General features: G+C 40.5%; 2 protein-coding genes across 3 annotated transcripts in view; both read right to left on the bottom strand.

Annotated features, from left to right (window-relative positions):
- The window catches only part of HERC6 (HECT and RLD domain containing E3 ubiquitin protein ligase family member 6), a 61,744-nt gene extending 44,185 nt beyond the window's left edge, over positions 1–17,559 (bottom strand). For both annotated transcript variants that reach the window (XM_078445917.2, XM_078445918.2), the window contains exons 1-6: positions 17,241–17,559; positions 14,319–14,478; positions 12,455–12,531; positions 9,141–9,368; positions 7,707–7,801; positions 6,067–6,194 (exon numbers count right to left, since the gene is read on the bottom strand). In XM_078445917.2, the coding sequence (XP_078302043.2) occupies positions 6,067–6,194; positions 7,707–7,801; positions 9,141–9,368; positions 12,455–12,531; positions 14,319–14,478; positions 17,241–17,439 (887 nt within the window). In that variant the 5' untranslated portion in view covers positions 17,440–17,559. The remainder of the gene's footprint in view (positions 1–6,066; positions 6,195–7,706; positions 7,802–9,140; positions 9,369–12,454; positions 12,532–14,318; positions 14,479–17,240) is intronic.
- A 549-nt stretch (positions 17,560–18,108) lies between these two features.
- The window catches only part of LOC132692318 (uncharacterized), a 62,009-nt gene continuing 58,907 nt past the window's right edge, over positions 18,109–21,210 (bottom strand). The window contains exon 4 of the mRNA XM_078445920.2: positions 18,109–18,939. Coding sequence (XP_078302046.2) covers positions 18,915–18,939 — 25 coding nt within the window. The 3' untranslated portion in view covers positions 18,109–18,914. The remainder of the gene's footprint in view (positions 18,940–21,210) is intronic.

Below are 21,210 nucleotides of genomic sequence, written 5' to 3'. Positions count from 1 at the left end.
ATGTGTCTGTTTTGTGCCAATACCATGCTGTCTTGATGATTACAGCTTTGTAGTAGAGGCTAAAGTCTGGGATTGTGATGCCTCCTGCTTTGGTCTTCTTCAAAATTACTTTCGCTATTCGGGACCTTTTGTGGTTCCATATGAATTTTAGGATTGCTTGTTCTAGCTTTGAGAAGAATGCTGGTGCAATTTTGATTGGGATTGCATTGAATGTGTAGATAGCTTTGGGTAGTATTTACATTTTAACAATATTTATTCTTCCAATCCATGAGCACGGAATGTTTTTTCATTTCCTTATATCTTCTTCAATTTCCTTCATAAGCTTTCTATAGTTTTCAGCATACAGATCTTGTACATCTTTGGTTAGATTTATTCCTAGGTATTTTATGCTTCTTGGTGCAATTGTGAATGGGATCAGTTTCTTTATTTGTCTTTCTGTTGCTTCATTATTAGTGTATAAGAATGCAACTGATTTCTGTACATTGATTTTGTATCCTGCAACTTTGCTGAATTCATGTATCAGTTCTAGCAGACTTTTGGTGGAGTCTATCAGATTTTCCATGTATAATATCATGTCATCTGCAAAAAGTGAAAGCTTGACTTCATCTTTGCCAATTTTGATGCCTTTCATTTCCTTTTGTTGTATGATTGCTGATGCTAGAACTTCCAACACTATGTTAAACAACAGCAGTGAGAGTGGACATCCCTGTCGTGTTCCTGATCTCAGGGAAAAAGCTCTCAGTTCTTCCTCATTGAGGATGATGTTAGCTGTGGGCTTTTCATAAATGGCTTTTATGATCGTTAAGTATGTTCCTTCTATCCCGACTTTCTCGAGGGTTTTTATTAAGAAAGGTTGCTGAATTTTGTCAAATGCCTTTCTGCATCGATTGACAGGATCATATAGTTCTTATCTTTTCTTTTATTAATGTGATGTATCACGTTGATTGATTTGCAGATGTTGAACCAGCCCTGCAGCCCAGGAATGAATCCCATTTGATCATGGGAATAATTTTTTTTATAAGCTGTTGAATTCGATTTGCTAGTATCTTATTGAGAATTTTTGCATCCATATTCATCATGGATATTGGCCTATAGTTCTCTTTTTTTACTGGGTCTCTGTCTGGTTTAGGAATCAAAGTAATACTGGCTTCATAGAATGAGTCTGGAAGTTTTCCTTCCCTTTCTATTTTTTGGAATAGCTTGAGAAGGATAGGTATTATCTCTGCTTTAAACGTCTGGTAGAATTCCCCAGGGAAGCCATCTGGTCCTGGACTCTTATTTGTCGGGAGATTTTTGATAACTGATTCAATTTCTTCGCTGGTTATGGGTCTGTTCAAGCTTTCTATTTCCTCCTGTTTGAGTTTTGAAAATGTGGGTGTTTAGGAATTTGTCCATTTCTTCCAAGTTGTCCAATTTGTTGGCATATAATTTTTCATAGTATTCCCTGATAATTGTTTGTATTTCTGAGGGATTGGTTGTAATTCCATTTTCATTCATGATTTTATCTATTTGGGTCATCTCCCTTTTCTTTTTGAGAAGCCTGGCTAGAGGTTTATCAATTTTGTTTATTTTTTCAAAAAACCAACTCTTGGGGCGCCTGGGTGGCGCAGTCGGTTAAGCGTCCGACTTCAGCCAGGTCACGATCTCGCGGTCCGTGAGTTCGAGCCCCGCGTCAGGCTCTGGGCTGATGGCTCGGAGCCTGGAGCCTGTTTCCAATTCTGTGTCTCCCTCTCTCTCTGCCCCTCCCCCGTTCATGCTCTGTCTCTCTCTGTCCCAAAAATAAATAAAAAACGTTGGGAAAAAATTTAAAAAAAAATTAAAAAAAAATAAAAAATAAAAAAAAAAATAAAAAAAAAATAAAAAAAAAAAATAAAAAAAAAAAAAACCAACTCTTGGTTTCATTGATCTGCTCTATAGTTTTTTTAGATTCTATATTGTTTATTTCTGCTCTGATCTTTATTATTTCTCTTCTTCTGCTGGGTTTGGGGGTGTCTTTGCTGCTCTGCTTCTATTTCCTTTAGGTGTGCTGTTAGATTTTGTATTTGGGATTTTTCTTGTTTCTTGAGATAGACCTGGACTGCAATGTATTTTCCTCTCAGGACTGCCTTCGTTGCATCCCAAAGCATTTGGATTGTTGTATTTTCATTTTCGTTTGTTTCCATATATTTTTTAATTTCTGCTCTAATTGCCTGGTTGACCCATTCATTCTTTAGTAGGGTGGTCTTTAACCTCCATGCTTTTGGAGGTTTTCCAGACTCTTTCCTGTGGTTGATTTCAAGCTTCATAGCATTGTGGTCCGAAAGTATGCATGGTATGATCTCAATTCTTGTATACTTATGAAGGGCTGTTTTGTGACCCAGTATGTGATCTATCTTGGAGAATGTTCCATGTGCACTCGAGAAGAAAGTATATTCTGTTGCTTTGGGATGCAGAGTTCTAAATATATCTGTCAAGTCCATCTGATCCAATGTATTATTCAGGGCCTTTGTTTCTTTATTGACCATGTGTCTAGATGATCTATCCATTGTTGTAAGTGGGGTATTAAAGTCCCCTGCAGTTACCACATTCTTGTCAATAAGGTTGCTTTTGTTTGTAATTGTTTTATATATTTGGGGGCTCCCGTATTCGATGCACAGACATTTATAATTGTTAGTTCTTCTTGATGGATAGACCCTGCAATTATTATACAATGCCCTTCTTTATCTCTTGTTACAGCCTTTAATTTAAAGTCTAGTTTGTCTGATATAAGTATGGCTACTCCAGCTTTCTTTTGACTTCGAATAGCATGATAAATAGTTCTCCATCCCCTCACTTTCAATCTGAAGGTGTCCTCAGGTCTAAAATGAGTCTCTTGTAGACAGCAAATAGATGGGTCTTGTTTTTTTTATCCATTCTGATACCTATGTCTTTTGGTTGGTGCATTTAGTCCATTTACATTCAGTGTTATTATAGAAAGATATGGGTTTGAGTCATTGTGATGTCTGTAGGTTTCATGCTTGTAGCGATGTCTCTGGTACTTTGTCTCACAGGATCCCCCTTAGGATCTCTTGTAGGGCTGGTTTAGTGGTGACAAATTCCTTCAGTTTTTGTTTGGGAAGACGTTTATCTCTCCTTCTATTCTAAATGACATATTTGCTGGGTAGAGGATTCTCGGCTGCATATTTTTTTCTGTTCATCACATTGAAGATTTCCTGCCATTCCTTTCTGGCCTGCCAAGTTTCAGTAGAGAGATCCATCACTAGTCTTATCGATCTCCCTTTATATGTTAGAGCACGTTTAAACCTATCTGTTTCAGAATTTTCTTTTTATCCTTGTATTTTGCCAGTTTCACTATGATATGTCATGCAGAAGATCAATTCAAGTTACGTCTGAAGGGAGTTCTCTGTGCCTCTTGGATTTCAATGCCTTTTTCCTTCCCCAGATCCGGGAAGTTCTCAGCTATTATTTCTTCAAGTACACCTTCAGCACCTTTCCCTCTCTCTTCCTCCTCTGGAATACCAATTATGCATAGATTATTTCTCTTTAGTGCATCACTTAGTTCTCTAATTTTCCCCTCATACTCCTGGATTTTTTTTATCTCTCTTCTTCTCAGCTTCCTCTTTTTCCATAATTTTATCTTCTAGTTCACCTATTCTCTCATCTGCCTCTTCAATCCAAGCTGTGGTCATCTCCATTTTATTTTGCAGCTCATTAATAGCATTTTTTAGCTCCTCCTGGCTGTTCCTTAGTCCCTTGATCTCTGTAGCAATAGATTCTCTGCTATCCTTTATACTGTTTTCAAGCCCAGCGATTAATTTTATGACTATTATTCTAAATTCACTTACTGTTATATTGTTTAAATCATTTTTGATCAGTTCGTTAGCTGTCATTATTTCCTGGACGTTTTTTTGAGGGGAATTCTTCCGTTTCATCATCTTGGATAGTACCTGGAGTGGTGGGGAACTGCAGGGCACTTCCCCTGTGCTGTCTGGAATAACTTGCTTTGGTGGGCAGGGCCGCAGTCAGACCTGATGTCTGCCCCCAGCCCACCGCTGGGACCACAGACTGGTGTGTACCTTCTCTTCCCCTCTCCTAGGGGCAGGATTCACTGTGGGGTGGCGTGGCCCATCTGGGCTACTTGCACACTGCCGGGCTTGTGGTGCTGGGGATCTGGCATATTAGCTGGGGTGGATCGGCAAGGTGCACAGGGGCGGGAGGGGCAGGCTCAGCTCTCTTCTCCTTCGGAGATCCGCTTCGGGAGGGGCCCTGTGGCACTGGGAGGGAGTCAGACCCGCCGGGATGGGTCCGATGGATCCGCAGAAGCACAGCGTTGGGTGTTTGCGCAGTGCAAGCAAGTTCCCTGACAGGAACTGGTTCCCTTTGTGGTTTCGGCTGGGGGATGGGCAACGGAGATGGCGCTGGCGAGCACCTTTGTTCCCCGCCAAGCTGCGCTCTGTTGTCCGGGGCTCAACAACTCTCCTTCCCGTTGTCCTCCAGCCCTCCCGCTCACCGAGAAGATCTGTTAACTTATAACCCTCCAGATGTTAAGTCCTGCTTGCTGTCAGAACACACTCCAGCCGGCCCCTCTGCTTTTGCCAGCCAGACTCAGGGCCTCTACTTGGCAGATGGGCTGCGCCTCTGCCCCAGCTCCCTCCCGCCTGTCTGGGTTGTGCGCACGGCCTCTCTGCCCTTCCTACCCTCTTCCATAGGCCTCTTGTCTAGGCTTGGCTCCAGAGAATCCGTTCTGCTAGTCTTCTGGCGATATTCTGGGTTATTTAGGCAGGTGTGGGTGGAATCTGATCAGCAGGACGTGGTGAGCCCAGTGTCCTCCTACGCTGCCATCTTCCCAGAAGCCCTCCCCGAATATTAACTTTTTAGTAACCTTAAAGATAGAATATTATTGATAAGTCTTTACTATGGTTTCTGTCATTTGTGTTTTATTTTTTTATTTTTATTATTTTTTAAGGTTTATTTTTGAGAGAGAGAGAGCCTTGTTGGTGCATGCACACCAGCGGGGGAGGGAGAGAGAGAGAGAGGACAGAGAATCTGAAGCAGACACCTTGCTGACAGCTGAGAGTCCAAGAGCCTGATGCAGGGCTGGAACTCACAAACTGTGAGATCTTGACCTGAGCCACCCAGATGCCCCTATCATTTGTTTTATTATTTTTTTAAATGTTTATTTACTTTTAAGAGAGAGAGAAAGATAGAGTGTGAGTTGAGGAGGGGGAGATCGAGAGGGAGACACAGAATCCAAAGCAGGCTCCAGGCCCTGAGCTGTCAAGCACAGAGCTTGATGTGGGGGTTGAACACATGGACCGAGAGATCATGACCTGAGCCAGTCAGATGCTTAACTGAGCCACCCAGGTTCTCCTTCATTTGTGTTTTAAATGTAAGCTTTGTAGGGCTCCTGGGTGGCTCAGTCGGTTGAGCCTCCGACTTCAGCTCAGGCCATGATCTCTTGGTCTGTGAGTACAAGCCCCGCGTCGGGCTCTGTGCTGACAGATCAGAGCCTGGAACCTGCTTCGGATTCTGTGTCTCCCTCTCTCTCTCTCTGCCCCTCCCCTGCTCATGCTCTGTCTCTCTGTCTCAAAAATAAATAAAAACGTTAAAAAAATTTTTTTTTAAATAAATGTAAGCTTTGTTATTTATAAATTGGGTAGATAATATTCAGTGTCCTCATAATTAGGTTATGCAAAACTCTGAATGCATATGTAAATATGTATTATCTTCTATTTGTGTGAGAATACTTTAATTTTGCTTTATCAACTCAAGTAGGCAAGTACCACTGTTTTTATTTTAAACCCTCTTGCCAACCTTCAGCACCTAATAAGGTGGTCTATACACAGTAGACTTCCAATAAATTCTTATTAAATAAATGAAATGTCTGGAATAAAGAAGAAAAAATAGAAAACTTAAACTATATTTAAAAGAAGTAAATTTTCAGAAAGGAAAATGATCTAGAAAAATAGTAGTTACATATTTTGTGTTTTAAGTTTTGAAACATTGCTGAGGAGTCATTTCTAAATCATAAAATATAACACATTCTACTCACACTAAAAACAAACAAACAAAAAACTAGCCTATTACCTTCCGCAGTCTATCTGTGAAACTAGGCCTTCAATTCCTTCCATGAGTTGTGGACCTGTCTTCTCAGCAGTGGGGCTGTGTCCCAGCTGTCCACAGCTATTGTCTCCAAATGTGAACACTTTCCCATTCTGTTTAAAAAAGAAGGAATAGAAGGAATCAAACTAATTTCATATTTCAAAAAGTAACTAGAAACTTAAAGATAAGTATCATCAGAGAATTATATGAGAGTACTATATGAAGGGTTTTATATTTATTATTTCTAAGAGTGTATGTAAGTTAACTCATTAAACATGAAAAACCGTTGGCTTTCATTGTAGAATCAATGGATGGCTCAAGAATAACACATTTAAATAGAGGGTTGCTTTATTTATTTGAACATTTCTCTGAAAATAATCTTTTCTCAAAAGATGATTTTTTTAAAGTGTATTTATTTTTTTTAGTAATCTCTACACCCAACCTTGGGGTCGAACTCACAACCCCACTATCAAGAGTTGTATGCTCTTCTGACTGAGCCAGCCAGGGGCCCCTCAAAAAATGATTTTTTTTTTAAAGTTTTGTTTATTTATTTTGAGAAAGAGAGAGAGAGAAAATGAGTGTGAGTTGGGGACGGGCAGAGAGACAGATGGGGAGAGAGAGAATCCCAAGCAGGCTCCGTGCTATCAGCGTGGAGCCTGACGTAGGGCTCTATCCCACAAACTAAGAGATGGGGACCTGAGCTGAAACCAAGAGTCTGGAGGCTCAACCAACTGAGCCACACAGGTGCAACCAAAGATGACTCTTGATTAAAACAACTCTAGCTTTCTCCTGTCCACTAAGAATAATATAATCCAAACACGCTTTTAAACAAATAATACCGGGGCACCTGGGTGGCTCAGTTGGTTAAGCGTCTGACTTTGGCTCAGGCCATGATCTCGCAGTCTGTGGGTTCGAGCCCTGCATCGGGCTCTGTGTTGACAGCTCAGAGCCTGGAGCCTGTTTCAGATTCTGTGTCTCCCTCTTTCTCTGACCCTCCCCTGTTCATGCTCTCTCTCTCTCTCTGTCTCAAAAATAAATAAATGTTAAAAAAAAATTTTTTTTAAAGTTAAAACAAGTAATACAAATTATTTTAGGTATTTAGTTTTTAAATAATCATTTCAACCACACAAATAGTTTTCAAGTCTATTCCTTATGGCTATGGAGAGAATCCACCCCCTTGGAATATACTATTTGGCCAGTATAACAAGAGGAAGCAAACATTTACAAAGCAGGCTCATAATTTTGCCAAGCAAGAAATGGAACAAAGTAGGTTCTAGTCTATAATTTGGGTTATTGAAATCTGTAAAAATTACTTCATCTCTTCTATAATAATTTTCACCTGTAGAACTACATTATGAATGAATCATTGCTAAAAGGATTCTCTCCTATATTAATCTAACTCAGCGGGTATCTAAAAATATTTCCTAAAGCTGAAGTTAGCTTTTGTTAGAGAATCTTGAAACTTTCATGGTTTATATTTGGCTAATTTCTCCTCTTTAGATATTTGTACATTGAATGGATATAGTTGAGATACTGATACGCATATGGCTTTTAACAACAGCCAATACCTGTACCTTGTGGTAATATTTCTCATTTGCCAAAAATAGCAAAACATTTTAGATTACCTGGGTAAGCACTGCAGTGTGCTCATGACCACAGCTGATATAAACCACACCGAGAGTTTTCAGCGCACTAACTGAACGAGGCTTGTAGCTTTGCACTGTTGAAAGAAAGTACAATGTCTAGAGTCTAAGAAACAGCCTCAGAATCCATGAGTTTTTACATCTTTTAATATTTTTATCATCTTGTAATTAGTTAACATAATTTTTAAAATGAACACTCAGAAGTATTATAAAATAGAGGGAAAGCCCTGCTTTGGAAAAGAAAGAAAAGCAGTCCTTTAGCATTTATTTCTGGAAAATTTGATCTTCTATAACACCTAACACTATTCTCCTACAAAGCTAAGTTTTAAGACCTTTATTCCCAGTAATATTGCCATTATGTTATATTCATTTCTGTCACATGGTAGGTGTTCTGCAAATATGCAATAATAATTGAGAAAATAAGACTTATTTCATGTTGGCAGAGTTAAATGAAACGAGATGTAAGTACTGGAACTTAACAGGCACCAACTATGTTAGCTGAATGTAAAGAACTGAACAGAGGAGGAAAGGGTTCATGGGGAAGACTTCACAGTGAGTTTAAGGGTTGCCAGGAACTGGTTTTTCTCCAGCTAGCATCTTCTAATCCAGTGATTCTAAAACTTGACTGCACATTGGAATAACCTGTGGAATCTTTAACAATGACCGATGCCTGGTTTCCATCCCCAGACATTCTGATTTACTTGGTATAGGGTCTAACTTGGACACTGCAACTTGTTTGGAGGGGGTGGGCACTGGGATTTTTCAATGCTCTTGCAGTAGAAAAAATAAGGGGCTTTGGAAGATGTCCGTGTCCTTTCCCCAGAGGCTGTGAATATGTTAGGTTATACTGCAAAGAGGAGTTAAGGAAGCAGATGGAATTAAAGTTGCTAAACTGTTGACCTTAAAATAGGGAGGTTAGCCTGGATTATCTGTGTGGGCCCAATGTAATTACAAATTCCTCCTTTGACTGAGGAAGAGGGAGGTAGGAGAGTCACTGTCAGAGTGACTTGAGGAAGACTTAACCAGCCATTGCTGGCTTTGAAGAAGGGGGCTATGAGTCAAGGAATGTAAATGAACTCTAGAGGGGGAAAAAAGCAAGAAAATAATGCAAGGTCCATCCCCACCCCACACCTGGTTGTCCCAAAGCTGCTGACACTTTTTTTTAGCCCACTGAGACCTGCATAAGACTTCTGACTACCAGAACTATAAGATAAGAAATCTATGTTGTTTCAAGCCACAAGTTTCTGGTAATATATTATAGTGGCAATCAAAAATGAAGATGGCACCCCAGGTGATTCTAATATACTCCAGAGCCTGGGAATCACTGCTCTAATCATTGAGAGTACCCTTTGCAGAGCTGGTCTTCCAACTGGAAAGAAAGAATGATTTACTGCAAGAACAAGATTATCTTGTTACCTGGAACATTACTCCCGAAGAAGGCCAGCTGCCCTGCATTGTTGCTTCCCCAGCCAAATGAAGTCCCAGAGAGAGACAGGGCAAAGCTGTGGGCCCCGCCTGCAGCCACCTGAGCCAGGGGGATGCCATCCAGGGACCTCACCCTCTGTGGGCTGGCTTGGGAGGGGAGCTCTTTCCCCAGGCCCAGCTGCCCATGGCTGTTACTTCCCCATGAAAACACTTGGCCATCTACAAAAATAAAGAAGAGAAATTCAAAATTGTAAAAATATTGGAATACCAAATTCGAGTAGAAACTACCACCCTAATTCTAAAGATCTTTAATACTTAAATAGGGACAAAAGAGGTTAGAGTATTCTGACTAAAGGCAAGGAAGATGGTCAAGAACACCTTCAAAAGTCCCTTCCAACAACATCCACTCCTCTTCTCCCTCCCAGTCAAGGGCAACTGTGTTCTTTCAGTTGCTCAGACTAGAAATCTTGGGAGTCATGCTCATCTCCTTTCTTTCTTTTACACCCTTCTACCTAGCAAATTTGCTAAAGTCTCTATCTTTAAAATGTATCTGGAATCTGACCACTTCTCACCTCCCCACTGTTACCACTTAGCCACCAAGCCACCATCACTTTTCTCCTGGAAGATTACAATAACACCTCACTGGGCTCCCTGAATCCATGTTTGTCTTTTCTCCAAAGGGTAGCCAGAGTGGTCTTTTAAAAAAATAAGTCAGACTGAACCCTTTAGGGATTTTCTGTCTCACTCAATAAAAGGACAATTCTCACCACAGCTCACAAGCGCCAGGTCACCAGGATTCCCCATGACACATCTCAGACTTCATTTCCCCCTTGCTCATACCTTTCCAGAGCCCCTGCTGTTCCCTGTTGAGTATGCCACAACCTCATGGCCTTTACATCTGGATCATTCCTTTGGATCATGGCCTTAGCATCTTGTCTCCCTCCTCCCCTTCTTTTGGTGTCTGCTCACCTTGTAAGAAATAGCTTCCGTGACATCCTTTATAAAAGAGAAAGACCCCTTTCCTCCACTTGAGTACTTGCTCCCATTCCCTTACCTGGCCTCATTTTTTTCCCCCACACCCTTGTCTCTGTTATATGACATAATTATTTGTCTATGTGTTTAAGGCTCACTTCCCCTACATACCCCCATAATATAAACTCCATGAAAGCACAGTCTTAGGTTTGTTCACTGCTATATCCTCTTTGCTGGAAACATTATAGGCACTTAACAAACATTTGTGGAATGACTGGATGGGAGAAAACAACCAACAACATTTTATGTTGAATTTGACCAGAGGTGGATAATTTACATGAGGTCAAAAGTCAAGATCTTCTAATGTTTCATTGTCTACCCAGGAAACTGCCAAGGTGTCTCAGATGTTTATGTTATTACATCTAATTTTTTCTTTTTTAAACTCTTCTAAAGCTAGTTCTACCACTGAAAAGTATTTCTGAGGGCACAATGCAGAATGTCAAACCCACATTTAAGGTCTATGAGAACTCACAGTTCACCATAGCAAATGTACTGGGTACCCAGGCTTCACACAACCTTCACAATCCAGACCAATGTAAAGACAAATCAATACCCTGAGGAAATAATTCAAACTATTTCAATAATTAAGAAGAAGAAAAGTATGGAAGGAAAAGAGACTAATATTTATTGTACCCCTACTATCTGCTTTGGACTGTGCAGGATATATTGTATGTCTTGTTTCACTGAATCTTCTGAACAGCCTGTAAGGTAGACATCAGTACTCCTACAGATGAGAAAATCGAGAGTCAAGTTAAATAACTTGCCCTAGATCAAATAGCTGGAAATGGCAGGAAGGAATTATACAATAGCCACAGGATTATAGTACGGTCTCATGGCCTGTGTGGTCCAATGGTTAAGTTCAAATCTCACTATCTGTTAGTGTGTGACCTTAGGCAAATTGCTGAAAGTCTGAGTCCAAATTTCTTCATTTCTAAAATGAGAATACAAATAATGCCCAGATTCAGTGTTTGTTAAGTGACTGAATGAGATTATACATGTAAAGCATTTCACAAAATAGCTGGTGCGACAGAAGGCAACCAGGAAATAAACGTTGGCTGTTCATAGCCCTTGTGGCACAGCTGCAATTATGCATAAGTTATCACCTGAAGGACATACAAATGTTAAATGTCTCTTGAAGGCAATCAGAATATGCCACCCCAAAATATGTCATTTTGGCATAAGGGTTATCTTGAGCTGAAGGCAATTGAGAATCAATCTATGCAGGAAAAGTTCTCTGCCCCTCCTCTTATCCACCCAAAAGCAATGTATATATTTCCCTTTGTGAAGGTGTCCTTTCCTGCACCAGGGATGGGCAGTGACTCATCACCAGAGATGGAAAGTCTGCATCAACATGAGTCTTCATAAATAACCCTTAATAAAATAACTCTTATCTTCCATTATTTCCACATATTTCCAAGTCACTTCCCTACAATTGATCATCCTGCAAAGCCCAAATCTTTCCTTTGTTAAAATGGTATATAAGTCCCCAAGTCTAATGACTTCTTGAGTTTCACTTCTTTTTTGTGAACTTCCATGCATGAAAATATTAATAAAACTCGTGCCTTTTGTCTTGTTAATCTGTCTTTTGTCACATAAATTTGCAGGCTACCAGGTGCTAAACTTAAGAGGCTGGAAGAAAAGTTTTTCCTCTGCAACACTCTCCATTGAAAAATTCTGAATGATGATGGGCAAAGGATGGGGGATGTTAGTAGAAAAAATATAGTCATGATTTTGATACCTTAACTTTTCTTTCTTTTCTTTTTAGGTAGGTAAAATCCAGCACAGAGCCCAACGTGGGGCTTGAGCTCACAACCCTGAGATCAAGACCTGTGCTGAGGTCGAGTCAGATTCTTAACTGACTGAGCCACCCAGCCACCACATTGACATTTTGACTTTTCTTTCTTTGATGTAAGTCAAAAAAACAAATAGGCCTTAGTGTATTTGAGTCTGCCGGTGTATACAGCCATTCAGCACAAAGGGCAAAGTTCTGGAAATAAAACCACTACTAAATTCTGAGAGAGTCAGATCAGGTCATGAGAACAGAGATGACCCTTTATAGCATCGATATGAATGAGTCACTATTTAGAGTATAATAAGAACAAAGACAATTGAAAAAACAATGAAGAACAATAGAGCTTATGAAATCTAAAAAGTTAAAAACTTCTAAATGCATTAAAATTAGTCCCACTGCATTAAAAATCAACAGGTATCATTCATATTAAAAACAAATTACTTTGTAATGATACTTAGAAGATCCAAAAAGCCATTTTTACCTTCTGATAATGCCAGAGAGTGGTAGTTTCCACAGGAAACTTGTATAATTTTTATCCCAGTCAGAGTTTTTATCTTCCTGTAGTAAAAATGATACAAAAATCTATTAATCCTTCTTTAGAGTGGCTCACCAAGTGAACTACAGATATGTAAAATGATCCCAGGTAATACATTTGGTTTAGGGAAATAGCTTTCTTTTCTTTTTTTATGAGTTGGGCTACTTTAATGTTTTTTTACAATAGAATAGTTCTCTTGATGACTGCAGATATATAGGGCTGTTTGGTAATAATCAGAAACACCACAGTAATGGTGGTTTTCCTGATTGGTGTATAATCTTTAGAAATTATAAAGAATTACTTGCTTAAAACTGCTGTCAAACCAACATTCAACATTCATGCGTTCATCATTTTCAGGATTGTTGGCAACCTGGGCATATTTTCCCTAGAAATAATTTATTTTCTTACATTTCTGTAGTACCTTTAAGCCAAAGCCCTCTAAGTGTTTTTAACATGACATCAACAAGCATAAAGGTACAGAGCAGAATCTAAACAGTTATAATACACAAGTGATTTTTATTGGACTTTTAATGCAGTATATAATGTACTAACTTTTATTCTATATTTATTGCCTTAAAAGAAAAATAAATTTCTTCATGCACATATGACACAGGGCTTTAAAATTTATAGAACACTGTTATTTACATCACCTGATTTAAGCCCTATTTGATAAATAAATCACTAGGTTGAATCCTATTACATTGCCATTTTTGTGGATCAAAAAGGTAACTACCAGCAATTTCATATGGTTGCATCTAGTAGTGGTCAGAGTTCTAGTTTGCTCTAGGGAATCATGTTATAGGTATCATGTTGTAGAACTAGACTCAAACCTTCGTCTTTTCATTCAAAGTTCAATGCTTGTTCTCCAAAGCCACAGCACTCATACAATTCAAAACCAGAAGAGGTAACGAAAAGTAACCTCCTAGTATTAAAAATCATGCTTTTTAAAATTCTTACACATGTAATTCATGAATGTACAATTCAGACTGCTTGTCATATCATTTGTCCTAGGAAGCTGTTTATGAGGATATGATTCCTCCCCCTTATCCCATCATCTTACTACTTTTCCATAAGTAAAAGTTTCCTCTTCTGGTTTGGATCCAGTGATAGGGGGCATGCAAATTAACTGACAACTGACAATAACTGAAAGGAGAAAAGACAAAATTTATTTATATGTACAGATGGGAGCTGCCAGTAATGGAAAATTTGTGGAATCACCATATATATATATATATATATATATATATATATATATATATATATCAGTATAGCAAAAAGGAGGTTTTCAAGGCTTCAGCAGGAGAGTATGGAAGGTTTCATAGGGTTTTTTTTGTGTTGTTTGGGCAGTCTGTCTTCACAGCATCTGAATTCATAAGAAACTCCCTCCAAGCTGTGAATGGCAGCTGTTTTTTTCAAGGAGTCTTTGCTTTAGTCAGAAGGGAATTTCCAATAAGATTTCTTTCTGCATCTTCTGTTCAATGTTTTTACTTTAAAGTAATCTTTATATTTTATTTTTATTTATAGGTTATGTTTATTTTATATTTATTTATTTACCAAGTGGGTCCCCTCGGTTATTTCCAATATATGAGATTAAGATCAAGGAGTCACATGTTCTCATTTTACCCTGCCCTTCTTCATAGGACTCTAATTAAATAATAATTGGGGTTAGGAGTTTTTTCTCTCACTACACTATAATCATTGAGGTTAGGGACTTTGCCATAGTATCTTTGTACCCTGACATCTTGCATGGTGCCTAGCACATGAAACTCAAAAATACTGAATGAATGAATGAATGAATGGAAATACTTACTGAGGTATAAGATTTATTTCCTTAAATTCTCCAATTCCCAGCTGCCCTTCAGAACCAGCTCCCCATGCGAAGACCCTTCCTTTGTAACAGACAGCAAGGGAGTGTTCCTTTCCACAGCTCACCAGTTCAACACGTAGAGTTTCCAATGCCTGAATTGGTTCTTCAGGAACAAAAACAAAATAAAACTTCTCAGAAAGATCACTCAGATTTCTCATCTTTTCCAATGGACTTTTAGATCATGCCCTGACATCCACACTAAAGTTTGAAGGAAAAAAGCTCAATGTGTATTACGCTGTCTGTATGGGAATATGGTTACTATTTAAAAGGATGAGCTTCAGGGGCACCCCGGTGACTCAAGTCAGTTGACTTTTGATTTTGGCTCAGATCATGATCCCAGTGTCATGAGATTGAGCCCCATGTCAGGCTTTGCGCTGAGCATGGAGCCTGCTTGGGATTCTCTCTCCCTCTGACCCCTCCTCTCGCTTTCAATATAGAATAGCATAGCATAGACTAGAATAGGATGAGCTTCATGGAGAAAGGGAACTTGTAGGAACTACGATGCTTGACTTAACATTTCTCTATAAGGATGGTAGCAAAACAAAAGGAGACAGAGGGAAGATGGGATTGCCTCCACTCTCCTCTTCTGACTTTCCTAGCCCTGAACAGTGAGAATAGTGAATTCCTTGCTCAGGAGAAAATGGGCAGGGAGCCTGCCTCATGAATGTGAGAGGCAGAAGCCAGATCCTCTCACAAAGAATGCAGTAGGAGCACCTGGCTGGCTCAGTCTGTAGAGCTTGTGACTCTCGATCTCAGAGTTGTAGGTTGGAGCCCCACATTGGGTGCAGAGAGTACTTTAAAAAATAAAATCTTTTTTAAAAAGTAGTAATATGCCTCTCATGAGCCAAAAGTGCCCACAAATGAAAACCTAATCATTTGTAGTGTGATCCCTACCAGTCAATCTAAGCTTTTTCCAAAGTGTTTGTTTCTGAATTATTAGAGGTTTTGAGTTAAATATATCACATTTATTTTGAGGTAAAGAGAGAAAGAGAGAGAAGGGGAGGGGAAGAGAGACAGGGAGAGAGAGAGAATCCCAAGAAGGCTCCATGATGCCAGCACAGAGTCCTGATTTGGGGCTTGATCTTACGAACTGTGATATCATGATGTGTGTCGAAATCAAGAGTTGGATACTTAACTAACTGAGCCACCCAGGAGCCTTTAGTTTTCTTTTTTTAAACCTGTGTGATCTTATCCTTTTCAATTATTTAGTTTCAAACCATGGGGCAATAAAAAAAAAGTCCCAAAGATTCATACACTCATGAAGGCTGAAACTGGTACCACATTCCTAGACAACAATTTGGCATCAAGTATTATGTTGCCCCTCATTTCCACCTAAAAGGGATTGGGATATGCCATCCCAAAATATTCCACTTGAGCAATTTTTGGAGTTGAAGGCAACTGAAAATCAAGAGAAGCAGGAAGAGTTCTCTGCCCTCCCCTCATCCACCTAAAAGCAGAGCATAAAATTTCCTTGTAAAGATGTACCCCCTCTTCCATACTAGGAAGAGAAGAGTAACTCTTATCATTAGAGTTGGCACTAAGATGAGTCTGTATAGACAGCTCTTACCAAAATAACCCTTTTCTTTCATTAATCTCTCTCATACATTTCCTAGTCACTTCCCCACAACTGATTATCCTTCAAAGTCCAAAACCCCTTTTCTTTGCTAAAATGGCATATAAGTCCCTGAATCTAATCACTTCTTGAGTTTCCCTTCTTTTCTGTGAACTCCTGTGCACATAAAATATTAATAAAATTGTATGCTTTTTCTCATGTTAATCTGTCTTTATCAGCTTAGTTCGTAGGCCTTCAGAACAAGAACTAATAGGGTAGAGAAGTTTTTCCTCCCAGACACAACACTTGGGATTATTCTAGGTAAGTAATCAGAAATATGGTCAAATAATGGCAATCATAGTATTATTTATAAAAACCCCTAATGAGAAAAAAAAAACAAAAACCTAATTTCTAACAAAGAAAAATAATTAAATTGCACTGTTAAAGCCTAGAATGTTATGCAATAATTTAAAATGTATTTTCCAAAAGTACACAATAAGGGGGACCTGGGTGGCTCAGTTGAGCCACCAACTCTGGATTTCAGCTCAGCCCATGATCTCAGGGTTGGTGAGATGGAGCCCCGCGTGGGGCTCTGTGCTGATGACTCTGCTTGGGATTCTCTCTCCTCTCTCTCTCTCTCTTCCCCTCCCCCACTCGAGCTGTCTCTCTCAAAATAAATAAACATTAAAAAAAATCATAATAAAAGGGCAATGTTCATGATATGTTTCATAAGAGCGCAATTTACAGAGCTGCATAATACTATGTATACAAAACTATATAATGACATGCTTTTATAAAATTAAATGTATGATAGAAAAAAGTGAAAAAAGAAATGCATCAAAATATTAGTAGTTGTCTTTGGGTATAGGAATTATAGGCAATTTCTTTTCCTGTGTTATAATGATCAGTAATGGTAAAAATGCTATTATGTATTTTATTTAAAAAAAAAAAAAAAAAAGACGCCGTGGGCTATTTCTGAGAGTTAGAGGTGTTCCGCCCATAAACCAGTTTGGAAAGTCGTTCTGATCAGCCCAGATAGATTCGCTCAGGCAAGGACTAGTATGGAAAGGCTTAGTGGGAAGTACCACGTCTCTTTTTAAAGGAACGCGGTCCCGTTAGTTTCGCTGTCAGTTTCGCTTTGAAGATGAACTGGAAACCGAAAACAACCGCGCATCTGGAAAACGAAACTGACGAAGTTGCGCGCGAAGATGTGGAGCAACGTTTCCCCGCCTCTGGAGGCCCAGGGGACCCGGGACTCCCAGCAGCATCCCCTGCCTGGCCCCGCGCCCCGCACCTTTGCCCCGGGCACTTACTTGGCTGCTCCTCGCGCTGCAAGCCTCTCCGCCCCAGCTGGCCCCGGCTGTTGTCCCCGCATGAGTGCACAGCGCCGTCGCTCAGCAGCAGCAGCGAGTGGCGCTCCCCGCTGGCGGCCTGCCGAAGCTCGGGACCGCCCCGGGCCGCAGGCCTCCGGCGCAGAGGTCCTTTGGAGCTGGCGCCCCAGCACAGGTACATCCCGCTCCCGCGCCCGGCCTCCAGTGGCTGTGCGTTAAGCCTGGACCGGCTTGCCAAGGTTAGTGACAGGCTGTGTGCTGATTTGCCGGACACCTGGAGGCTAGGAGGAACAGCCCGAGTCTGATAACATCAGGGAGTCCGACTCCCCACCCCGCAGCAGCACCGCCCTGGCACCCTTAGTCATCGAGCACCCTGGCCAATGGCTTTTGTGGATCAAACGTGACCCTCGAGTGCTGAGGAGCAGAGAGGGACTCCAGAGGAAGAACTTCTGGATTTACTTACATACTAGCTAAGTCATTTATGAGCTGTGTGATTTTGGGCAAGTTGCCTAAGGAATCCGTGCCTCAGCTACCACGGCAATGAGAATGTGGAGAGTAATACAGCAAACCTAATGTTAGGGTAATTTAACAGATAATACATAATGTTAGAATAATGCCTAGGATGCTTAATAAAAGCATCTGAAGCATTTCCTAAGCTGTTTTTGGCACTGGTAATGCAAAATCCTCATGGTACTAACATTCTGTTTATAAACAGGTAAATAGTATAATGTCAAGTGACAACATGAAGAAATATAACAGTAAAGTAATAGTGGGGTCAGAAGGAAGTTGTATTTTTTAAATACTTATTTCTTTATTAAGGTCTATTTATTTTGAAAGAGAGAGACTGCATGAGTGGGGGAGGGGCAGCGGGGAGAGAGAATCCCAAGCAGGTTCTGCACTGCCAGTATGGAGCCTGACTAGGGATTCGGAGGGCCTGAAGTGACAACCATGAGATCATGACCTGAGCCGAAATCAAGAGTCAGAAGCTTAACCAGCTGAGCCACCCAGGCGTCCCGGGAACTTGTATTTTTTGATAAGATTTCAGAGAACACTTCTCTGATGAAGTGACATTTGAGTAGGGAGCTTAGGGGACATGGGACATGAGGGAATGAATCATGTTCATATCTAATGGCAGAGGGTGAAGGAGAGCAGTTGGAAGGTTTTTTTGTTTTTTGGTTTTTTTTAAAGAAAAACAGTTGTTAGTATTTAATGAACCTCTCTCCATGTGACTTCAGGCTACCAGGACACAGGCTCCCCCCACGCCTTTAATCTCCTCAGCTCTTCTACTGAAGAATTTGGCCTTCACGATGACAGGCTGTTTAGGGAGCTTTCCCTTTCCCAATACTTTGTAGTAGCCCGATCACACCACATCAATGATAGGAGCAGCTCCAGTCTTGTTTTTGGCAGCATTTACCTGTGTCTGCTCACTGACCAAGGTCCACAGTTTATCAAGGTTAACAGTTGGATAGAAGCTCTGGTTCCTTTTTAAGTGGTAATGCCTCACAACTTTTCCAAAGTGACTTGGATGATATTTGTCAAAGTTGATCCTGTGGTGATGCATGCTGCCAGCATTATCCCGGCCTCCTGGGTGCTTCCAGTGCTTGCCGATGCAGCCGTGGCCATGGCTCACGTGGCCCCAAAGTTTCCGGGTCTTTCTCAGTCTGGATGGCATGTCAGCAGCCTAGAAGAAAGAGCACAGTTGGAAGGTCTTGAAGAGAGAAGTGACATGATCTGACTTTAGTTTTAAAAGATTCCTTCTGACTGCCATGTAGAATATAATAGAACAAAAATGGAAGCAGAAAAGCCAGTTAGGAGAGGCTGCTGTAGGAGGCCAGGTTGGAAGGATGCCCTTGGGACTAAGGCAGTACCCTAGAAGGAAGGGGAGAAGAAATGAACACATTCAAGATGTTTTGAAAGAGTCCACAGATTTGCTGATGGGTTGGAAGAAGGAGGAGAGAAAAAAAGAAAGGGATGAGGATTATTCCAAGGTTGGCCTGAACAGCTGGGTGAATGGTAGTTCCCTTTCTTGGCATGGGGAAGCCTGAGTGAAGCTTCACTTTGGGGCTGGTGGGTCAGGAGTCCAGTCTGGTATTAACTGTGGGATGCTTGATATATAAGGAGGCAATAGGATTAACTGTTTTGGAGTTGTGCAGAGGAGTCAGGGTGGAGTCATAAAATTGAGAGTCTCAGTGTAGAAAGGATACTTAAAGCCAGATGGGGGATTGAGATCACTCAGTGGGAGGTGAATGTGGCTAGCCTATAACAGAGGATGGATCCTAGAAGGAAGACCAGGAAGGGTGGCATGTACCAAGCAGGTGACGAACAAGGGAATGATCATCTTTGACAATTGCTTGTTGAGCAAGATATGGATTGAGTATTGATCTTTAGGTTTGGCAAAATAGAGGTCGTTGGTGACTCTGACAATGTTAGCCATCATTGGCATTACTGTTTTATTTTTATTTTTACTTTTTTAAGTTTATGTATTTATTTTGACAGTGAGAGAGAGGGAGTGCATAATACATGTACAAGCAGGGAAGGGGGGCGGTGGTGGCGGTGGAGGAGTTAGAGAGTGAGGGAGAGAGAATCCCAGGCAGGCTCCAAGCTGTCAGTGAGGAACCTGACTTGGTACTTGAATGCATGAACCGTGAGATTATCACCTGAGCTGAAGTTATTGAGCCACCCAGGCACCTACCCTGAATGTATTTCTTAAAAAAACAATCATCTGGAGAGCTAACATGTAAATGTATTGTGTCCCCATCACCTAGCACAGTGTCTGCCACATAAAAAGAACTCAATAAAAGTTAGTGAGATAAGTAAATACAATGCAACTTAAACCGATCATACTTCTATTGCTTGAGAAAGAGATAACTAGATAACTCTCAGTTCATCTGTGCTCATGCACTTGAAAATGGTAGCTCCATTTATTGAATATTTACCATGTGTTGGCTATTTTATTTATTTGTTTATTTATTTTTAAAGTTTATTTATTTATTTTGAGAGATAGAGTGAGCAGGGGAAGGGCACAGAGAAAGGAAGAGAGAATCCCAAGCAGGCTCCACACTGTCAGCGCAGAGCCCGACACAGGGCACAAATTCACCAATGGTGAGATCATGTCCTGAGCCCAAATCAAGAGTCAGACGCTTAACTGACTGAGCCACTCAGGCGCTCTATGTGTTGGCTATTTTATGTAAAATACCTACTTTAGTTCTTTCATCAGTTTTTCTCAGTTAAGATTCTTTTGGTTGCAAGTGACAGAAAATATGACCTAAGCTCATTGAAGCAAAAGAAATTTACTGTAGATTGCATTATGCTTATTCAAAAATATTTGATTTGCCTCTCTGCCCTATGGCATCAAGCTTGAGCATGTGAATGTGTTCTGGCCAATGACATGCCAGCATGGAGTGTCTTCTGGGCAGATGGTTTAAGGGCCAACAATTATTTACCTACTCTCTTTTCCCTCTATTACAACTGTTGATTTTCCAGATCGAGATTAGCTTCATCATCCTGGGTCCCAGATTAGAAACCATAACCTAGCAGAGTTACAGGTAATCTTTGTAGCATAAGTGAAAAATCAGTGTTCATTGTTGTAAGTCCCTGAGTTTTTGGAAGGTACTTGTTATTGCACAGATTGCCTAACTTAGAGTTTTCTGACATTCACATACTGAAAAGTCCAATCAGCATGGCTGATTTCAGGAAAGACTGTCAACAAGGGCTTAATGTCAGGGAAACTGGCTGGCATGTGACTTTTGATCTCGGGGTTGTGAGTTCAAGCCCCACACTGGGTGTAAGATTACTTAAAAATAAGATCCTAAAAAGAAAACAAGTGCTTAATGTCCTAATGATTCCATTTCTCTGTACCTCTTCACCCTATCTCCTGCTATGAGGACTTTGTCTTCCGGCTCCTTTGAGATAGCAAGAGAGTTTTGACAACTCTAATCTTTATTTATTTATT

The sequence above is a fragment of the Panthera onca genome, chromosome B1, assembly GCF_046562875.1.
Source record: "Panthera onca isolate mPanOnc1 chromosome B1, mPanOnc1 haplotype 2, whole genome shotgun sequence".
In the NCBI taxonomy this organism is placed as follows: domain Eukaryota; kingdom Metazoa; phylum Chordata; class Mammalia; order Carnivora; family Felidae; genus Panthera; species Panthera onca.
This window is presented reverse-complemented; position numbering and strand designations above follow the sequence as displayed.